Source organism: Gambusia affinis, linkage group LG17 (genome assembly GCF_019740435.1).
Source record: "Gambusia affinis linkage group LG17, SWU_Gaff_1.0, whole genome shotgun sequence".
Taxonomy (NCBI): Eukaryota; Metazoa; Chordata; class Actinopteri; order Cyprinodontiformes; family Poeciliidae; genus Gambusia; species Gambusia affinis.
The window spans coordinates 20,255,367-20,275,894 of record NC_057884.1 but is presented as its reverse complement, the minus strand read 5'-3'; the positions used below and the strand labels follow the sequence as shown (position 1 = coordinate 20,275,894).

The window sequence follows — 20,528 nt, the reverse complement described above, 5'->3', positions numbered from 1 at the left end:
TTCAGCATGAATATTTTTCTGAGAGATTATCCTCTAAATTTTGCACAGGGTCTGGTAGAAGTACTCATATTTTGTTAATTTTGTACCAAAAAAACAAAATAATTTTTTTGTGTGGGTCATTATGTATTTTAGGTGATAATTGAGCAGAGTTGTATAAAATGTTGGGATCTCATGATAAAGACCTAACACAGCTTTAAACGTCTCCACAACTTCAATCTTCTTCATCGATGTACACGACTCCAACAAGGAAGGAGGCTAATTCAGAAAAAAATAGACACTTTAGTGGGACTTCAACCACTACTTTAATATGTTTTAATGGGTTTATAGAGCATACTTGAAACGTTGAGGGAACAAGTTGCTTTGTCTTCAAAGAAGCAAAACTTCTGAAAGTTTGACATGCATTTGTGTTCACACGTTTAAAGCTGCTGTAGCGATGTCAATAATGCATGTGTATATGCTGTTCCCATCCTCCTCAATGCTCTCTTTTATGCTGTGATGGCAGAGCATGTTTTCCTGTAACGGGACATTGTTTTGCACATTTAGCGGCGCCTACACAAGGTTGATTGACAGCGTTAAAACCCTCCTCCTGGCTCTGATTGGTTGTTTTTTGACATTTCCTCAGATTATCTGTCTTTTACCCTACTGTCAGAGCCAGAGGTGCTCGAGTTAGAGTATCACAACTTTAACATATTTTTAGTCAAGTAAAAAGTAAAACGTAGCCGTCCAAGAAATTAAATGTAACTGTTCAAATGTTTCAATCATTTAATATTTAAAACTTACATAACGTGCAACCTGTATAAAGTTAAGTGGAAATGTTTGTATTTTAAGGACAAAAATCACAATAATTCATATGATAAACAAAAAATAACAAAATCGGGCAAAATAAATGTTTCCAAATCAGTTTCTTTCCATAAAAAACTTATGAAACTTTAACAAAAACTGCAGGTTTGTGTCTCTGTCTGGTGAAGTTTGGTTCAAACATGTTTCCGTTTCATTCAGTGGGTAGAAAATTCAAATATTTTACTCAAGTAAGAGCAGAAATACTCAGTAAATAAAAGTACTGAGTAACTGAACAAGTCATGTAATGTTTAAAAATGACGTCATCAGACGGACCAAAATGTGAAGTTAAATGATAATTTGTTGGTTTTTAAGGAACAAAATTACGATAATATTTAAAAGTAACAAAAAATAAAGAGAATTTTTTGCAAATCAGTTTAAAAAAACCCAAAAACTTTAAGTAAAGCTGCTGGTGAATTTCTGTTTGTTTGTCATTCAGCGGTGAGAAAATCCAGAAATTTTACTCAAGTAAAAGTAAAAAGTACGGGGTGGCCTTCAGTCCTCGACGCGGCCGTCGTGGGTTCGATTCCCGGACCCGACGACATTTGCCGCATGTCTTCCCCCCTCTCCCGACCCCCTTCCTGTTAGCCTACTGTTGAATAAGGGACACTAGAGCCCACAAAAAGACCCCCTGGTGGGGAAAAAAAAAAGTACATTTAAAAAACCAAAAAATGTTACTCGAGTAAATATAATGGAGTTACTACCCACCTCTGGTCACAACTTAACAAATATGTCAAAGACAAACATATTTCTGTAAAACTTAAACACTGCAGCTTCATAATAACTCACATTAGAGTCGTCGGCGCGTCTCCAGACTCTGTGATGCTAACAGTCGTTGAATCGTCTGCAGAGCGAAAAGCACTCGAGTGATGAATTGCATCAGAAGAAGTCCGTTTCCTAAAATGTTGGCCGTCCTCCTCAGGGATGAGTCGCTGCTTGAAATTCATAATTCAATGCCTGAGCGACATCCATGGTTACGCTGCACTCACCCTGATGGGAGGCATCCGCGGGAATCCACCGCTAAATTTAAATTAGCATTTTGTTTTAGGGATTTTTAATCTTAATTTCCAAATCCTAAATCAACCTACCTGTTGTTTCTCTTAAGGATTACATTTTCATGATGTTCAATCATTCCAAATTACAAGCAAAATATTTAGAAACTGGAAGCTTCACTGCACTGATTGGCAGCTTAATACAGGAAGGAAGCTGCAGGATGAAAAACAGGAAAAAGAAAGTCTTACCTTTTTTCATTTTTTCTTTATTTTTGGAGAGTGTGAGAAGAGAATTGAGCTAATTTTCTCCGAGGGCAGCCATTCGTCACCGAGGCAGCCAGAGAAAACGCGGAGAACGCAGTGGAGGAAGTGATTTTCCTGCCTGCAGTCGGTCCGACTGCGTCCTGTGATAGAAAATACAATCTGAGTGGACCACCAACCTGATCCGCTTTGGCTCCGCCTCCCAGACGCTCTGAGGTGTGAGCGGCTGCCTGCATCCTTACACACCAACCTCCTGTGGAGCGCTGCTTCTCTGGTTTGCATGTTTAATAACAAAATTATGAGCTGGATCTGGTAATTACGGTTCCAATAATGAGGATATTAGAGATAGAAAAATGTCTTGATTGATACTAAATAGTAGCAAAACATTACAACCACCTAAAAGCCCAAATAAGCTCATAAAGTGCCTCACATCTCATATGATTATTATCTTTTTCCATTGTAACAACTTGTTTGTTTGAATAATTAAATTGCTTCACTGTCATCAGAGAAAATCAAAAATATCTACATTGCTTTAATTTGTTCCTCTTTGTAATTAATCTTTTTTTTGTTCATTCTTCTTTTTTATTTTTTTCCAATAAAGAAAACAAAGTTTAAGCTAATACCAAGTTTTTCTTAATAAAAACTTGTTAAAAATGTGCAAGTTTCTATCATTCTATGGAGGACTGATGATGCCAAAATTGGTGATGAAAATAGAAGTAATAAATGTCTTTCTAGAATAATTAATGTAGCAAATATTTCATCCATCTTTCCCAACATGCATCTTGATGTTGATCCATATCTCTGTTGGAGGGCAATAAGCTGATGGTTGCCGATTGCTAGCATTGGTTTTAGCTGTTAAGTTGTCAATATAATGTGCTAAATCTCTAATATGTGCATGATATATTCAAGAAAAAGCAATGCTTTGTTTTGGTACTAATTATCAACCCAATGACAACTAGATAACAAGGTCAGGAAAAAGAATAGTGAGGTTGAAGGAAGTAGCTCAGTTATGCTAGCTTGACTATGACATTCTGATATGAAGATGTGATGTGGAATTCTGTGTGCTTCAGTTCAGTTAAAAAGTTAAAAAATGGTCGACCTGAACACCAACTCTGGCAGATCATCAGTAAATCAGGTGTTTAAATTAGCTAATCAACCACTGCAGTGTTAGCTCAGCTAATAGCACCGATAGCTAATCTACCACAGCGATCATAAAAAATAAACACCAAGCCTGAAAACATAAAACTGTAACTGACTGAATGTTCTGTTCTCTTTTTGTGGGAAATGTTTGAGTGTTTTTCGGTGTCGAATCCCGAAACATAAAGTGGCGTAGTTGTCGGTTGCTACGGCAACGAGTCTGCGTGTAGCGTAGCTGACACGGAGAGTGGGAAAAACTGCGGTTTTGAGTTGTTATTTAAAGGTTTTTCCACGTTATTTTCCCCCTTTGCTGTGACGCACGGCACTGAATCAATAATACCTGCATCTCCAGGTTTCATTTAGATAACGGAGTCGTTCTTCCGCGGCTTGTAAATGACAAAAAAAGAAATCTAAATAGTCAAGGAGGGGGCAATGTAGAATAAAGATTATAATTATGACATTATGAAAGAAGTCTGTCAGTGAAATGCATCTTCTACAGAAAAATGCTCCAAGAAATGTCCATTACTTTCTTTTTGTTAGCTTCTTTCGTGTTGTTACGACTTTGTGACGATATTTAATATCAGTACTCGTAAATACTAGTATTACTGGTAAAATGTTCAAACAGAAGTCACATGTTGTTGCATTTAGTCAGCAATATGAGCAACGTTGTGAAAAGTCAGATTTTAGCAAAACAAGAATCTTGTGTGTGAATGTTTTTTTTGTTTTAGTTTATTTCTCCGATTCAAATGTTTATTGTTACACTTGAAATTGGGAATTTCTTTCATCATAAAACTACATTTATATAATTCACTACATCTATAAATCCTGCAGTAAGATGAGAATAGATGGTTCAGTATTTTCTCCATCTTTCATAAAAGAGATTAAATCTTTTGCGAGACGCTCTTCACCTTTTAACTGTTGGCCTTGAAACAGGATGACACATTTGCCCGGAAATCTGCGAAGCTGACAGTTTGTTTTTGTGCAGCTCTGCGTGGGTCGGCGGTTTAGGAGAAACTTGAATTTGCGTCTGAAGCGTTCGCCTCCGCACTAATGTCAAGAATAAGAACCTGACCCTGGCGCCTGCGTTTCTATGAGAGCTTGGATCAAAAACAAGGTTTAAGAAGGAGAAATTCACAAATAAAGCCGGAAGCAGAACTGCAGATGCAAAATGAAAGAATCCAACAACTGAATCACGTAAAAGGAAGAGAAGTGAACTTTACATGGAAGCAGCAGTAAATGGTTTTAAATTTATAGGAGTGAAAACAAAATAAACTACATCTTTTTACATCTTTCCTCTTTTCTCAGTGAGATGATTAAAGTGAAGCTGGATTTAGATTAAATGAAATATTTTCTGCATCAGCTGTCGATTGTTTCCTCAGCGCCTCCTGCTGGGTGTTACAATCTCTGCCAGTTGAACATTTAACGTGTGTCAACATTTATAATTCTCTTTTATTTGACAAGATCCACAAACGTTCAGGTTTCCAATTTGCAGGTCATGGTCTGTGAAAAACCTTCCTTCAATGCAGCCGTTTCCACAGACGCATAAAACGCTCAGATAAGATGAATTAACTAATTCTGTGAAATAAAAGTGTCGCTCCATTTAGAGAGCGACACGCAGTCAATCCGACTGCATAGAGCCGTGTGGAAAAACACCGGCAATTTTTGTTTCAATGTTTCTTTAAATACATCACCAGATTGAATGGGAGTAAAAGTAGCACTACTTTAACATATTTTTGCTCAAGTAACAGTAAAACAGTATTTGGTAAAAAAAACAACAAACAAAACAAAAAAACAGTCTATGCAAGTACTGAGAAACTGGTCAAATTATCAATCATTTAATATTTAATCATTTGACGAACCAAAATACAAAGTTAAGTGGAAATTTTTGGTATTTTACAAACAAAAACAACAATAATTCATAAAAGTAACAAAAAAAATAACAAAATCAGGCAAAAAATACAAATAAAAAATTCCAAATCAGATTCTTTCAATAAAAAACTTATAAAACTTTAAGGAAAACTGCAGCAGTGTGTCTGCGTTTGGTGAGTCTTTGGTTAAAACATGTTTGTTTTCCATTCACTGGGTAGAAAATACAGAATTTTTACTCAAGTAAGAGCAGAAATACTTCACAATAATATTACTCAAGTAAAAGAAGAAAATACAGCTTGGTAAAAATACTCCAGAAGCAAATTTTTTCCAAAAAACGTAAATATAACCAACTCTAAAAACCCAGGAAAACTATTTCTATAAATGAAAAAAAAGCCCCAAAACTCTCAAATAATTATTTTTCCATATTTTTTTTAAAAAAAAAGTAAAGCAACAACAATAAAGCAACCCGTTGAAGAAAACCCAAAAGCTTTGTTTCCCGTTTCCAGTTATTACTCTTGGAACCATCATTTGTCAAAATGTCAGGTGAGCGAAGCTTGCAGTTGCAATTTCCTTGGTCCCAAATCACAAGGGATGACAAGTAAGATCGAATTTTACATAGACTGCTTTCCGTTTCAGAAGGGAGAGTGTGCCGGTAAACTCGTTTAGATTTGGCTGGAGCTGAAAATGTCGAGCGAGAAAACAAAGTATCTACACAATCCAGCATGTGAAGGAAGTCAGCATATCTGCAACTTCTGATGAGGTTTATTGTACTAGTTTTAATTTTTAAATATTTCAAACCATACATTTTGCTGAAAGCTGACTTTAAATAATCCTAAATAGAGTATTTGTCGATGATTTCTCGTTATTAATGTTGAAAATTTTTTCTCAAAAGTAGTAAAAAGCCCATTTCTGAGTTGGAACAAGTTGCATAAATCAAAGTTTTACGTTTACTCTGTTAAAATATAATAGCAATATTTGAATGCCATTCATGCTGAAGCATCTGACTGTCATCTGCAAATATCGTTAGGCTAATAGCATAGTTCTCTAAGTCATATTTATTCTAAAACATTTTTAAATATTTAAATAAATGCAGTCATGTTATTAGGCTAACAATATGAAAAACACTGAAACTGTAATGCTTTGTTACAAAAAGATGCTCGCTAACGACAACTATCCTTAATTTTAGCTGCCAAATTGTCAACAAAATCTGCAGAAGTTTAGTTGTGCGTGTGAGATATAAAAGAAAAAAGGAGTACGACACTACTAAACACTACGACAGCTAAGATAACAAGGTCGGGAAAAAAGTTTTCATAAAAAAGGGCAAGGGAGAGGTAAACAGGTCAGCTATGCTAGCTTGACTATGACAACTTAACATGTAGAGGTGCTGTGGAATTTGGTGTTTCAGTTCAGTAAAAGAAAAAGAAAGAAAAAAGTGACCTAATCACACCAAATCTGACAGATCATCAGTAGATCCGGTGTTTAGATTAGCTAATCGACACTGCTGTGTTAGCTTTGCTAATAGCAGCAGTAGCTAATTCACCACAGCGATTTTTTTTTTAAAGCAAGTTTTTAATAATCGCAAAATAAACAACAAGCCTGAAAAAATAAAACTGTAACGGACTGAATGTTCTGTTCTTTGTGCAGGAAATGTTTGCTTGTTTCTCGGTGTTGAATCCAAATGCACTAGTGGAACTGTTGTCAGTCAGTTGCTATGGCAACAGGGTTTGTGTGTAGCACAGCCGAGACAGTGAGGACAAAATAAGAATACGAGTGATTTTGAGTTTTTCTACCATAAGTACAAGAATTGTCTTTGAGCGAAATGAGTGAAATTTAAATAATAAAATGCAGCGTGTTCATAGGGAAAATAAGAGTGGGCCAAGAATACAACCATGTGGAATCCCCTAACAGATATCCTTTAAGTCTGAGAAGAACCAATAATAAATAAATCAGACTTCAGATGCTTTGAGCTTCAAATAATAACTATTTATTATTATTTATTCCCATCTGGTGTGGGATGTGTCATTTTAATATAAATAATTTAGACAAAAACCATAAAAACACTGAGGTTCATCCAGGTGAACTGCACCTTATAAACTGCAGAGGTTGAGTCACAAAACTTTCAGGAAAGCATAACAGCTGATCAAAAGCACTTTATGGCTCATTCTTCACATTTTAGAGAGTTCGCTTCAAAAGATTAAAGGCTGAGTGGAAAAAGCAGATCTATATAGTAGAATTATAAATGGAACGGGTTGTCAAATATTTGTTTGTCCCAACCACAGAGCGGACACAAAAGTCAAACAAAAGGCAGTCAGCTGGAAAAGAACCGATGAAGAGCAAAGACCAGATTTACCAAATACAGTGTGCCGCCGCCGCTGCTGCCGCCGCCGCCGCCGCTGCTGCTGGTATATAATAACTGAAGCTATCAAAATATTTGTTAAGTCTTATCTTGATCATGATAAATGATGGGCAAAATGATAAATTCCTACCCTTAATTTCCTCTTGACGTTCATTGGAAGGCAAATCGTCTCTGCAAAGACACAATTAGGTGTCCTAATCTCACCAACACAAACCTTCGCCTACCTGTGAATAATTAAGTATTTAACCAGCTGAAGCTGATAGCAACAAAACATATTTCTGTGCCAAGTGGAGGCTGTGTGTTTGTCTTCCCCTGGCAGCAGAAGTGGAGAGAGAGAGGAAGACTCTGCCGAAGTGTAATCGGTTTAATGCCTGCAGTCGGCCAAAGCGAGAGAGACAACATCAGTTATGAGGGGATGCAGTGGGAATCGTGGTGCAGTAATGCCTCTTCCAGACGCCCGTCTGCCAAGGTGGCGAGGAATCTGACCTTTAAGGAGTTCTGATATTTGCGTCTAGAAAGGTAGCAAAAAATACGCAGAAACTCCCCAAACATCGGCTCGGCTGCAGGTTATGTAAAGTTTATGGTTTCAATCATAAAATCTGCAGAGAAATGGAAGGAAAACGGAGGATTGACAAACTAAATGCAACACTGAGTCGTTTTTTCAAACCACAGGAATGCTGTCTGAAATCTAATGGGAGTTTATGACAATAAAAGTGTGACCAGTGGGAGAGTTTCAGAACAAAAGATAACATAATTACCCAGTAATAGTTTAAATTTCCTATAAGCATTACATCTTTTAATACAGAAACACGGTGGACCAATTCAGTGTCTCGACCTTCACCTGCACAAATATTTTCATATTTATTGATACCTTAATTGTAAAAACAGTGAAGAGAGTAGTAAAGCTAACAATCTTGAGGATTTTAAACATCATTAATTGGAATTTGGGGTTTCCCCCAGTGTATTATAAGCCTGGCGGGGCACCAGGCTTTAATTGTGTCCCCACCAGGCTAAGCGTTGCTTATTTATTTAAGATTTTAAAAATGTTTGCATTTTTTTAAGGCTTTGTATTTTGTGTTCCAGTATTACTCTTCAAAAAACACTAATTATCAAGTGATATATTCAAATTTCCTGTCAATTTTAAACGTTTTTTAACTCAAAAACGCGGCGGGTCGCTGGACGTACGACCGCCTGAATGCACCACCACAATAGCAAGTTTCCTGGGGGAATATCTTAATTGTAAGAACAGTTAAAGCTAACAATCCTGATGATTTTAAGCATCATTAATTGGAATTTTTGATGACAGCAATAAATTAAAATTCTTATTTTGATCACGATGAATGGCAAATGATGCAATAAATGCCCAACTTTACTCTGTCATCTAAAATGTTAACATTTAATATGCAAACTAAAGCCTGTAGCGTCTCAGATGGACATCTTGGGTTTTTTGCAATTTCAGAAATCATTATGTTGGCGACCTTGGAGGGAATTTGCTGGAACGTCCAATCCTGAGAAAATTGTTTGCAGTTTGAAAAGATTTCTATCTGTTAGTCCTGGACTTTATAGACATCAATCGCTTTTAACAATTATACGTCTGCTTCTTAACAACCATCCCCGTCGTTTCCCCCGTTTTTAAGCAACTGGAAAACACAATGCAGAGTTGAAGGAGGACGATGTGAGAAAAATGCACAACAAAAAAGTTGCAACAGAAAACCACAAAGCAGGAAGATCTATAGCTTGGATCGATGCGGCCAGAGGCAGCAGACACACGAGACGTCTCTGTCACTGAAGATAAATATATTACCTCTGCGTCGCGTCTGAGGCAGAGTTGAAGGAGGGGAAAGTTTGATCACAAACACACCTGTGGTAAAGTTGCAGACCCGTCGAAGAGTCTATAAATAAATCAGCCTGAAACAAAAACCCGAGAGAAGAGTATCCTGTTTATCATCCTCACCATGTCATCGGTGCGTTTGGCGCGTCCTGACCTCCGTTAACGGTTCGCATCGTCACGCCGCCGGCTCAGGAAGAGGGAAACCAGAACTGGGTAGAAACGAGTTGCATTTACTTAATTACATTCAGAGGTGGGCAGAGTAGCTTTACCTCAAAATGTTTTTCAGCAAGTAAAGGTAAAAAAATAAATGACTCCAGAGTAAAAAGTTTCTGGTAAAAAGGCGACGAAGTACTGAGTGACTAATCAAATGATTTAATATTCAAAAATTACATCATCCAACGGACCAGAATCTGAAGTAAAATGGAAATTTTTGGTATTTTAAGGATAAAAATTGCCATAATTCATTTAAGTAACAAAAAGGAACAATTCAAGTATAATAATTTTGTCACAATAACTTGCAAAAGTTGCACTCTAGTAGTACTTTTACTCAAGTAAGAGCAAAAAGGTATTTGGTAACTGATATAATTATCAAAGATTTAATATTTTAAAATGACATCATCAGGCAGACCAAAATGTCAATTTGGAAATTTGGAAATGGAAATGTTGGTATTTTAAGATAATTCACACAGGCAGCAAAAAATAACAAAATCAGGCAAAATAAAATGTTTCCAAATCATTTCCTTTCAATAAAAACTTTTGACTGGGTGCTGTGGTGGCGCAGGGGAAAAGCACCACCCACGTATTGAGGCCATAATCCTGATGGCGGTGGTCACAGGTTCGATTCCCGTCTCTCATTATCCTGTTTCCTGTCTAACTACTTTCAAATAAAGGCCTCTGGAGCCAACAAACCTTCAAAAAACCAGAAACTGTAACAAAAACTGCAGGTCAGTGTCTTCGTCTGGTGGACTTTTTATTTTTTTATTTTAAGAAAATTCAGAAATTTTACTAAAGTAAAAGTAGAAATTTCTTTGTAATAAAGTTATTCAAGTTATTATTATTATGATTATATATATATATATAAATACTCTAAAAAGTAAATATTTTCAATAAAGTTACTCAAGTAAATGTGATTACTTAAAACCCACATTCACTTGAGTAACCTTTTGAAAAAAACTTACTTTTATGAGTATTTTTATTGCTCTGTACTTTTTCATTTTATTATGAAGTATTTCTACACTTAGTTGAGTAAAATTTCTTTATTTTCGACCCACTGAATGAAAAATTAACATGTTTAACCAAAATTTAACCAGTTGCATCAAACTCGTTTTCATTTTGGTCCATATCAAAAATCTGTTCTTAAAGGGCCGGTTGTGCCAGAATATTTCGATAAACCCAATAAAACTTTTAAAATGTCAATAAATTGCTGTTCCTCCAGGATTTTGTGATATATTTTAAAGGTTTTATTGGCTCTAGTGGTCTTTATTTGATAGTTAATTGACAGGAAAGTGGGTAATGAGAGAAGGGGGAAGACATGCGGCAAAGGTCGCCAGGCCGGGAATCGAACCTGCGACGGCCGCGTCGAGGACTAAGGCCTCCTAATGTGGGTGGTGCTTAACCCCTGCACCACCACAGCACATCCAATTTTGTGATTTTTATAGTGTTTTTTTTTTTTTCAATCAAAATTACAGATTTTGTTCCAGTTTAGAAATGTTTGTAAGGAATTTTTGCAATATTTGATGTTAAATATGACATTTTATTGCTTGCCGTATCGGTTATGGACATCAACTCATGTAAACCCAATGTTTTTTGGGGTTTTTTCTCCCCTCCAGGGGGTCTTTTGTGGGCTCTAGTGTCCCTTATATGACAGTAGGCTGACAGGAAAGGGGGAAAACATGCGGCAAACGTTGCCGGGCCCGGGAATCGAACCCCCGACGACCCCCAAGGCCTCCAAATGTGGGCCGCGCTATCCCCTACGCCACCACAGTACGCCCAAGACCCAATGTTTTTGACCAAATTTGAGAATATTTCCAGTAAAATGAGAGATAAATGTGGAGAGTTGTTGATTTTGTGCGACTTTTTCAGATTTGTGAGAAATTGGAAGAACTCGTTGGTGTCATTTGGTCTCATAAAAGCTACAGCTTGACCTGGAGTTTGACACTCGTGAAATAAAAATTAATTTTGAAAAATATTCTTTTATTTTTTAATTATTGTAATTTTTGTCCTTAAAATACCAAAATGTCCACTTAACTTTATATTTTGATCCGTCTGATGATGTAATTTTGAAATATTAATCAATCAGTCACTATTTTTTGCTTTTACTTGAGTAAAAATATGTTGAAGTAGTGCTACTCTAGAGTATAATTTTTGCGTATTCTGGCAATGTTTCTGTTTGTTTCTCTAAAACCGTCCAAACTACATAAATGTTTGAGGCATCTGTCATCCGTTCTTGCATTTATTTGATGATGTTGGTGAATTTTAATGCAGTCAGTGTTAGTCATACTCCCACGGCAAGCAGGTCAACCTTCAGCAGAGTAGAATTTATTTTATCTGCATCCAAATACAAGAAATTATAAATACCACCCTGCTAGGAGCTTCCCATGCTGCTGGTTATTTTTTCTCAGCGATGAAATCCACAAGGTTAAATTTGTTGTCTCTAAAATGTGGATGTTGCATAAGAGAAACAAAGAGGATTTTAATACATTTTTAAGATCATGGAGAAAGCTGAAAGTTAGACATCTTCCAAAAAGAGAGTAAGCCATAAAAGCTCTGAACATTAATGGAAAATTGAGTGGAAGGAAGAAAAATGTGCACAAACAAGAACATTTAATTTCTCAGAAAATTTACAGTTATTATGGGGAAGACTGAAGACTGAGCAGACAGCACAAACTGCAAAATGTTACTACTAAGAAAACTGGAGATGAACATATTAAAAGAAAGTTTAGTGGAAGGAAAAAAGCAACAAGAGAATTTAATGTATTTATAATTATATAATAATCAAGGGAGGTTCTGCTGACGTAGTAGCAGGCAGGATAAAGGTAATGAACAAAAAGTTATCAATAATGAAGGAAGTTCCAAACACAGTAAAGGAAAGTTTAGTGGAAGGAAAAATATTTCACAAATAACAGGGGAATTTAGTTTATCTGAAAATGTATTACTACGGGGAAGACTGAAGATTAAACAGTTATCCAGGAGACCAAAAAAATTTATCACTAAGGAAGCTGGCTACAAACATTAAAGGAAAGTTTAGTGGAAGGAAAAATTGTGCCACTCTGTAGAAATTAGAATATGAAATTTTTAAGTGAAAGAACTTAATTACCAATACAGCAAATCAAATGATTTTCTGTTTTGTCGCAGAAACCAAACAAACAATCTGTTCCAATCCAACAGAAAAGAAAGAGAGGAAAAAAGAAGGAAGAAAACAGGGGAAAAAAGAAGAAAAACTGAAAGAAAAAGAAAAAAAGAAGAAAAACTGAAAGAAAAAGAAAAAAAGAAAAACTGAAAGAAAAAAGAAAAACTGAAAGAAAAAAAAAAGAAGAAAAACTGAAAGAAAAAGAAAAAAAGAAAAACTGAAAGAAAAAGAAAAAAAGAAAAACTGAAAGAAAAAAAGAAAAACTGAAAGAAAAAAAGAAAAACTGAAAGAAAAAAAACTGAAAGTAAAAGAAAAAAAGCAAAAAAATAAAAAATAAAAACCTAAAAGAAAAAGAAAAAAGAGGGAAAAAAGAAAAACGGGAAAAAGGATGAAAAACTGAAAGAAAAAGAAAAGAGGGGGGAAAAGGGAAATAGTAAAATATGGGTTGGGGAGCCATCTTACACATTTCATAATATAATATAATCAGTCAAGTTTATTTGTGCAGCAGATTCCAGTAACAAACCAGTTCAAGATGCTTTTCATCATAAAAGCTCAGGAATCCTCCTGGACTTTCCCTCCATGAAGCCGACCTGCAGAGACGCAGCTAAATGTATTCCAGAGAGATTATATCGATCCTAATTTAATTCCCTGAGATGGAAACGTCTCTGGAGAGAAGTGAGAGAGCAGCTACGGTATTATTTAACCTGCTGAATTAATGCGTACTGTGTACCCAATTATTCAACAAATGCATTTAGAGATGAGCCAAACAGGATTTGAAACGAGCCCTTTGGTTTCATTAACTTGAAAAGACTCTGGGGTTTGCTAAAGACAGACGTAAGTAAGAAGGAAATGAAGTGGAAACAATGCTTAGAGCCAGACGCTAATGGCTGGGATTTCTCTGAAACGTCCTCAGGACTGTATTAAACTCTGCAAACAGAGGGATTATGTTCTTTCTAATCTTACGCCGCAAAACATTAAAGTAGAAAACTAACCTGTTTGCATGGAGTAAATATTAAGCTTAAAATTGGGCTGCTTTGGTTTGGTAATTTATGTTTTAGGAATAAATTTAACTTGATATTTTTACATGGAAACACTGCAGCTCACAAAGACAGGCTGCACAAACAGAAAATGGTTGAAATGAGTGAAAAAGCAACAGAAAGAAGAAAATAACATCAAAGGATTTTCAGAAAGTTTGGATAACCAGTTTTTAAATCTAAAGAAATTAGGACTTTTACTGTATATATATGGAAATCATAAAATCTTCATACATTACGCTGATTGGATGATGTTTTGCATGTTTAAAACACTCAGTTTTGGTCTTTTGACATATTTTGGCTTCTTTATTCTTTACCTCTCTTTTGTAGATTTTATTTATTTTTTGCAGATTTTTGGAGTTCATAACTAACAGTTGTCGTTTCAGCAGGTTTCCACCCATTCGTCCAGAGGAGTTCATGCAGTTTAGGTCAAATCCGACTTCCTAGATGCAGAATTCCTGCAGACCTCTCATAGAAATGTTTGTTTTACTTCATATTGGGTTACAAGGCTCTAACATGATCTCTGAGATCTAAAATGAGACTAAGAGATGCTCAGATAAATCAGAAGCTGTCGGGAACTCAGCAGCCCGAGGCGAGCCGAGTTTCCTGCCAGCCCTCCCGCAGCGAGAGGAGCCTTTCCGCCTCACAGAGGTTTTTTATTTTTAACCGTCACAGCAGCAGGAGCTCAGGTTTTGTCAGCGGTGAGAATAGGACCTTGCTAGACATTTGATATTTTCCATACCAGAAAATGCGGCTTGGAAGAAATGCAGGGATTCAATTCCTGCAGCCACTTTTTAGGGAGCAGAAGCCAGAACCTGTTATTAAACAGCCATGAGATAATATATGGATGCCTTAATGGGGCAGTGTTATGTAAAGTTTATTTCTTTGAGCTTTACATTCTGTCATAATGTTAAAAAACAAAAACCTGGAGAGTTGCTTTGATTCTTTCATGCATGTTTGAGAAATCCTTTAATCTCCATGGCAACCATTCAGCTGTACAAAACGCCTGATTTTACCTAGCTCCGCCTTCGAGACGCAGCTCCACCTCACAGCTGCAGTTTCTAAGCCATGACTCCCCCTCTCATCTCCTTCAAACTAGCCAGCAGCAATTAGCAAACACCTGGTGGAACCGCTGAGCTCAAGAAACGAGATGCTTCTCTGTGAAACGCTGGTAAAAATTCACTTAAAGGGTCAAAAGAGGCGGAGTTTCAGGAAGAGCAGCAGCTTCTTACAGAGATAGAGGCCCAATTTCAAGGCATTAATTTACAAGGTAAATTTTCTTTTAAGTCAAATTTTATATATAGCATTTTTATAACAACTGAAGGTAACTTAGTTACTTAATTGTGCTATAAAATGGCACTATGTGCCTGGAAAACACATAATACTCCCTCTTTAGGAGGTTTAGTTCATTTATTTGTATCTGTTTTATTAATTGTAACAGCTCTGATATCAAATAACAAGTATCAGCTCGTAATTCAGGAATAGGATTACTAAACATACACTGTCATGTCTCTTCATACATCCTCAGCTGTGCAGATGTTGAGTCTGATTTAATATAGAAAGAAAAGGATGTTGCTGACACGCAGTTTGGAGTGTGCAGTGATGGTCAAAGCTTTTAACATTACATTCTTTTATTTTTTTGGTTTCCACAATGATTAAAGTGTTGCTGCTTCAACTGTGTCGCCTTATTTATGACGGTAAGGAGTTTGTCTGAGTGCCGTTCGTTGTTATGGGACGTCCTTGGTTTCCTGTGCAGAGACAGACGGTAAATTTTAGATTGTTCCCTGCAGTCGGAGGTGGGAGGCTTGTTCATGGAACAAGTCAGCATGTTGTTTTCAAGGATGCAGTAGAAGTGTCTCAGTAAACAATGCTTTAAGCTGAGTGAGAAATCATTTTTCTACATATTACTCATCCGTCAGCAGCTGTAAAAAAGCAAATAACTACATTTCATTACTACCTTTGTCTGACATTAAATGAGACTTAAATATTAAATTTTTAGTAATGTTTATATTCAGAAACTTCAGGAATAACATCAATCTAATTAAATCAGCATGTCTCAATTCAAAGTCCAATTGGGACTTCGAGCTAATATTGCTGACAACACAAGCTAATATAAAATATTTTCTCACTATTTTGTTGTAGTAAATCTATGGCAACAAATTAATTGGGGCCGTTGCAGATATGTAAAAAATTTATTAATTTCTGCAAAAAAATATCTGAGACATTTTTCAGAAAAAAACAGACTTTTCTGGGTTTCAAAAGTTGAAACATTTGCTCAAAAAATCTCAGAAATTTTGAGATTAAACTCAGAAAACATGGAATTTTCTGAGTTGCAAAAGTTGAAAACCTTTTACTTTTGAACCTCAGAAAATTTACAAAACTCGAAAAATAACGGTAACAACGGTACGATTTACGGAATGGTAAAGTACGGTACACTTTACCGTACTTTACGGTATCTATATTCAGCTGTTCATCCACGTGTATAGTTTATGAAGTGGTAATATTCAACCTTAAAAGACATTTATTTAAAATATATATATGTAGAAAATTTGGTTTTATTCACAATAACGCCGTAATGCCGATAATTATCTTTCTAAAAACGAATTACAAATAACTTTTAATTAATTGTTTTCTTCCTCTTTAAATCACGGCTCGACGTGACCGTGATTAGACAGGAAACAAACGGAATTTGCATGTGCGCATGCGCCGTGAAGGAAAAACAAGGAAGTTTTTCCCTCAATGAAGACACTGTGGATGGGACAGAACTTAGCAACAGAGCGACGCTAATTGGGTTTATTCTGCCTCATGTAAAGGTAAGAGAGTCAGCGGCGGAACCAAAGCAGTCGTGTCCGTATATTTTTGTACTTCGTTTATTTCTCCCAGCATAACTTGTTGGAGGCTAATGCTTGAGCTAATTAGGCAGCTAAAACGATAAAATCAACCAAGAGCCTTTTAGTTGAGTGAATAACCCTTCATATATAAGCTAAGCGATTTAAAAATGCTCCTTATTCAGTATTAGGAGACCCGGGCGCCTTTTAAAAATATCTTCAGTTTGACGACTGATTAAACTTGTATTAAAATTTTTTATCTTATACTGTTACGTCATTTTTAAGACGATTTGCGACTTAAAGCTGCTACTCAGATTTATTATTATAATCAATAAAATTTACTTTTGCTTCAACCTCTACCTATAGAACCTGCCTTATTCAGTTTTCCTGTTAGTGTTTCTGTAATTATTTGAACAAGAGATAAACTACCTTCACAAGAACAGGTTTTAACGATGACATCACATAAGGCACAAGGCAACTAATCCCCTTATTAGTCATCTTAGTAAGCTAGAAAAGAATGAACAACCCAGGTTTTAGCATAAAAACGCAAAAAGATGTAACTTTGACAGCACACCACACAATTTGAGAATATTTTCAACCCATTAGGTATAAATTTATTCATAAATGGAGTCCTAAATATCTCTGTAGACACTCATAACACATTAAGAAGCCTGTTAGTTCGCTAGGAGGTTTACTTTTTCTCTCCTTTTTCAGAATGTTTTTTTTATTTATTTATTTATTTAACAAAGGGTTTTTCAAGGATTTAAGCTCAACAGCTTCAGAATGTTTTATTTTGGCTCCTAAACTGCAGTTTCCTTTGCAGCCTTGAAAAGTGTGATATTTTACTTCTAGACGTTTTTATATCTGCCAAAAAGATTAAACTGTTAATGTTTCCACACAGTTATTTTTGGAAGTTAAAAACTTGAATTTCATGAAATAATTTCTACAATTAGTTGTGCAAATCACCCTAAGAAGGTTCACATTTACAAAACAATTAACAATGAGGTAACTTATTGTCTCCAACTTGGTTTAAATGTTTCTATTTAACAGTTTACAGACTGGTAAAATTCAAATGCATTTTTCACCTTTTCAAGTCTTTGTCTAATTCTGAACCCAAAACTTGTTCCAGATTCTCTTCCTTTTTCTTATTTCTTCAATAGAAAATTTGGATTTTATGGAAACATTTTCAATAAGGTTATTTTACTCTGAAAAAAACCTTTCAATCCTTTCATATTTAGATTTTAGATTAATTTTTCAGCTGTCATTGTCTTGTTTTGTTGTCCTGAGAACCTAAATAAATATGGAAAGCAGTAAATTACCATCTAGATAAGGAATTATTATTAACTGAATTTCATAATGAAAAAGTTTAAAATATTGAAAAGGAAAATCTGTAGAAACCTCGCTTGTAAATCAATTGCTGCAGTCATGTTAAAGTTTTGTTTAGTAAGCATTTGCTTTTTTTCACTCAAATTTCTGGAGTTCTCTGTTCAGGTTTTTCCATTTTTAAAAGAGTTAATATTTATAAAGTTTTTAAAGTTAAACTTTAAGGAGGTGGACGGTTGAATGCAACTGGAGCAGTAAATAAGCGATATAAATACAGATGTACTTCCTGATTTATCCACACCTGGATGTTACTAAACTACTACTAAACTTTTCCAGATTTCATATCGACCTTGTTCATTTGCCAGGTTTCTATTTGTTTGGATTAATCAGAACTTGTATAAAAAGCTGTAAATGACTGGGATTACCAGCCTGTGTTTCTCTCCCCTAGCAGCTGTTATGCTACGCTAACAGCAGCTGGAAGCAACATGTTGACAGCTGGATTATCCAACAACAAGGTGAAGTATTCCCGACTGGCAGCTGATGACGATGGCTACATCGACCTGCAGGTCAGCGCCTCATCGTTACGTTTTTAACATTTTTATTGATTGATTATGCAGTTAGAATTAGCACTGATTCACTTCTGATACCGATATCTGAGGTTTAGTATCATCTGATACCGAACAGGCGCAGGATTGACTTAAACGTCTCTTTTTTTTTTTTTTTTGCTTAAGTGTATTAAATTACAAATTTATTTGATAACTTTACACCATTGACTTAATAAAATTTGGTCAAACGTGTAAAACCAACTTTAATTTGTTCAGTCATTGCAATTAGGACTATAATAGTCAATAAAAATAAATAATAAAAAAAATGTGACAAAATCAATAAGTTGATTATTTTGGTCAAATATGTCAAAATTAACTAGAGATATGATATATCGGCATTAACATGGGAATCGGCAGATTTTTCTTTTTTAAAGTATATCGGTATCGGCTCGCAAAATAAAACTGAGAATGTTAACAACCTATATTAATTTCCATATTGTTGCTGTTTTTTCCCAAAGGTGCCAAAACGATAAATATATATAATATTAATAAATATTGGGTATCTGCAATAAAAGCAATATTTATATCAAATATCAGTATCGGCCAAAATATTTGTATTGGCGCATTCCTAAAATAAACTGCAACAAACTTGTGTTAAATGGTTCAGAAAGGAATAATAAATGTAATGTAAAATAATTAAAGCATAGCATCAGAACCGATACAGATATTGATATCGGATATCAACTTTAAGTTCAAAATGTTTAATTGAATTGGTGCCAAGTTATATTCTGATTGCAAAGCTTTTCTGTTTTACTGCATAATAACAAAATTTTCTGTGTTGCTAGTTCAAGAAGAGTCCACCAAAGATCCCGTACAAGGCGATTGGCGTGGCAGTAATCTTGTTCCTGATTGGCTCCTTGCTGATCCTTTTGGGAGCCCTTTTTCTGGCCGGGATCATCAACGTCGAGGTGAGTTTGAAGTTTCTTCTCGAGTTATTTGGCTCAATAACTTGAAGTTTTTCACATTTAAAGTCTGGAAATTATGCGTTTTTAGCGCTGGTTCGTTTTAGTTTTGTAGCATTTTTTGCCTGCATGATTCCTATGTCAATATTTGCCTAAAAATGGTCAAATATTGGGAAATAATTTTTTGTTAAAGCAATTACAGTACAAAGAAAAACCCTAAAAGACCTTCAGAAATGATTTAAATAAAATTATAATTACATGCAATCGTTAAAAAAATATCAATGTTTTAATAAATACAATAATTAAATAGTTAAATGTAAAAATGTTCATGAAATGTGTATACATTTTACAGAAAACCAAATAATTGTGTTTTTATGTAATTTTATCATTACAGTCTAGTGATTTGTACAGGTTGTTGCTAGTAGCAAGGGGAAATATTAAGTAACAAATTTTTATTTTAAAATACTTTTATTCTACTGTATAATGACTTCAGGTTTAAATATGGAAGTATTTAACAAATTATATATTGAATTGTTGCAGTTGTGGCCCCACAGAAGAGTGAAATAATTAAAATATGCTCTTAATTATGTTAAAAGATGACAATCCTTAACATATCTATTATTAGATTAAGAAATTATAGAAATATTTTACATTTTATATGGATTTTTATTGGATTGTGGTACTTTTGAACCACTTCCTGAAAGTAGAGAGTCTTTTATTTTATTTAAACAGCTGTAAGGACTCAGTAAAGTAGTAAGTCAGGTACCCTAAGCTACACATGATCTGTTTTTATAATTTATGCCACTGGGTGCTACAGATATTTTTACCGTATTGTAGCAGGAAAAGTCCAGGTGGAGCAGAATTTACCGCTGGCTTGGTCCCATTAGTCGACCCGCTGAGCTGTGAAACCTGAGGATGCTTCAGCTGCCTCACCTGCATGAAACATGGCTGCTTTCAGCCTGATAATTAGTGTGACGTCTGCCTCTGTTTTTGGGCAAAAGTTGAAAATAGCTGCAGCTAAAACAACCAAACCTCAGATTGGACAAAGAAAAAGCTTCACTGATGGTAACAAGAATGACAGAAATACATTTATATTTCAGGATTCGACAAATATTTAAATTAGACACAAGTTGCTCCTTCAACTGCCTTTTTCACTCTCACTCACTCACTCACTCACTCACTCACTCACTCACTCACTCACTCA

At 35.3% G+C, this 20,528-nt stretch overlaps 1 protein-coding gene across 4 annotated transcripts in view; it reads left to right on the top strand.

The window, feature by feature from the left end:
• LOC122847096 (transmembrane protein 230-like) overlaps positions 1-20,528 on the top strand; it is a 37,885-nt gene that overhangs the window by 15,042 nt on the left and 2,315 nt on the right. Inside the window, exons 1-3 of one of the 4 annotated variants that reach the window (XM_044144459.1) lie at positions 16,338-16,479; positions 18,269-18,383; positions 19,208-19,330. In XM_044144459.1, the coding sequence (XP_044000394.1) occupies positions 18,303-18,383; positions 19,208-19,330 (204 nt within the window). In that variant the 5' untranslated portion in view covers positions 16,338-16,479; positions 18,269-18,302. Of the gene's footprint in view, positions 1-16,337; positions 16,480-18,265; positions 18,384-19,207; positions 19,331-20,528 lie in introns of those variants that run through there. The other 3 variants (XM_044144457.1, XM_044144456.1, XM_044144455.1) reach the window with 3 other exon arrangements.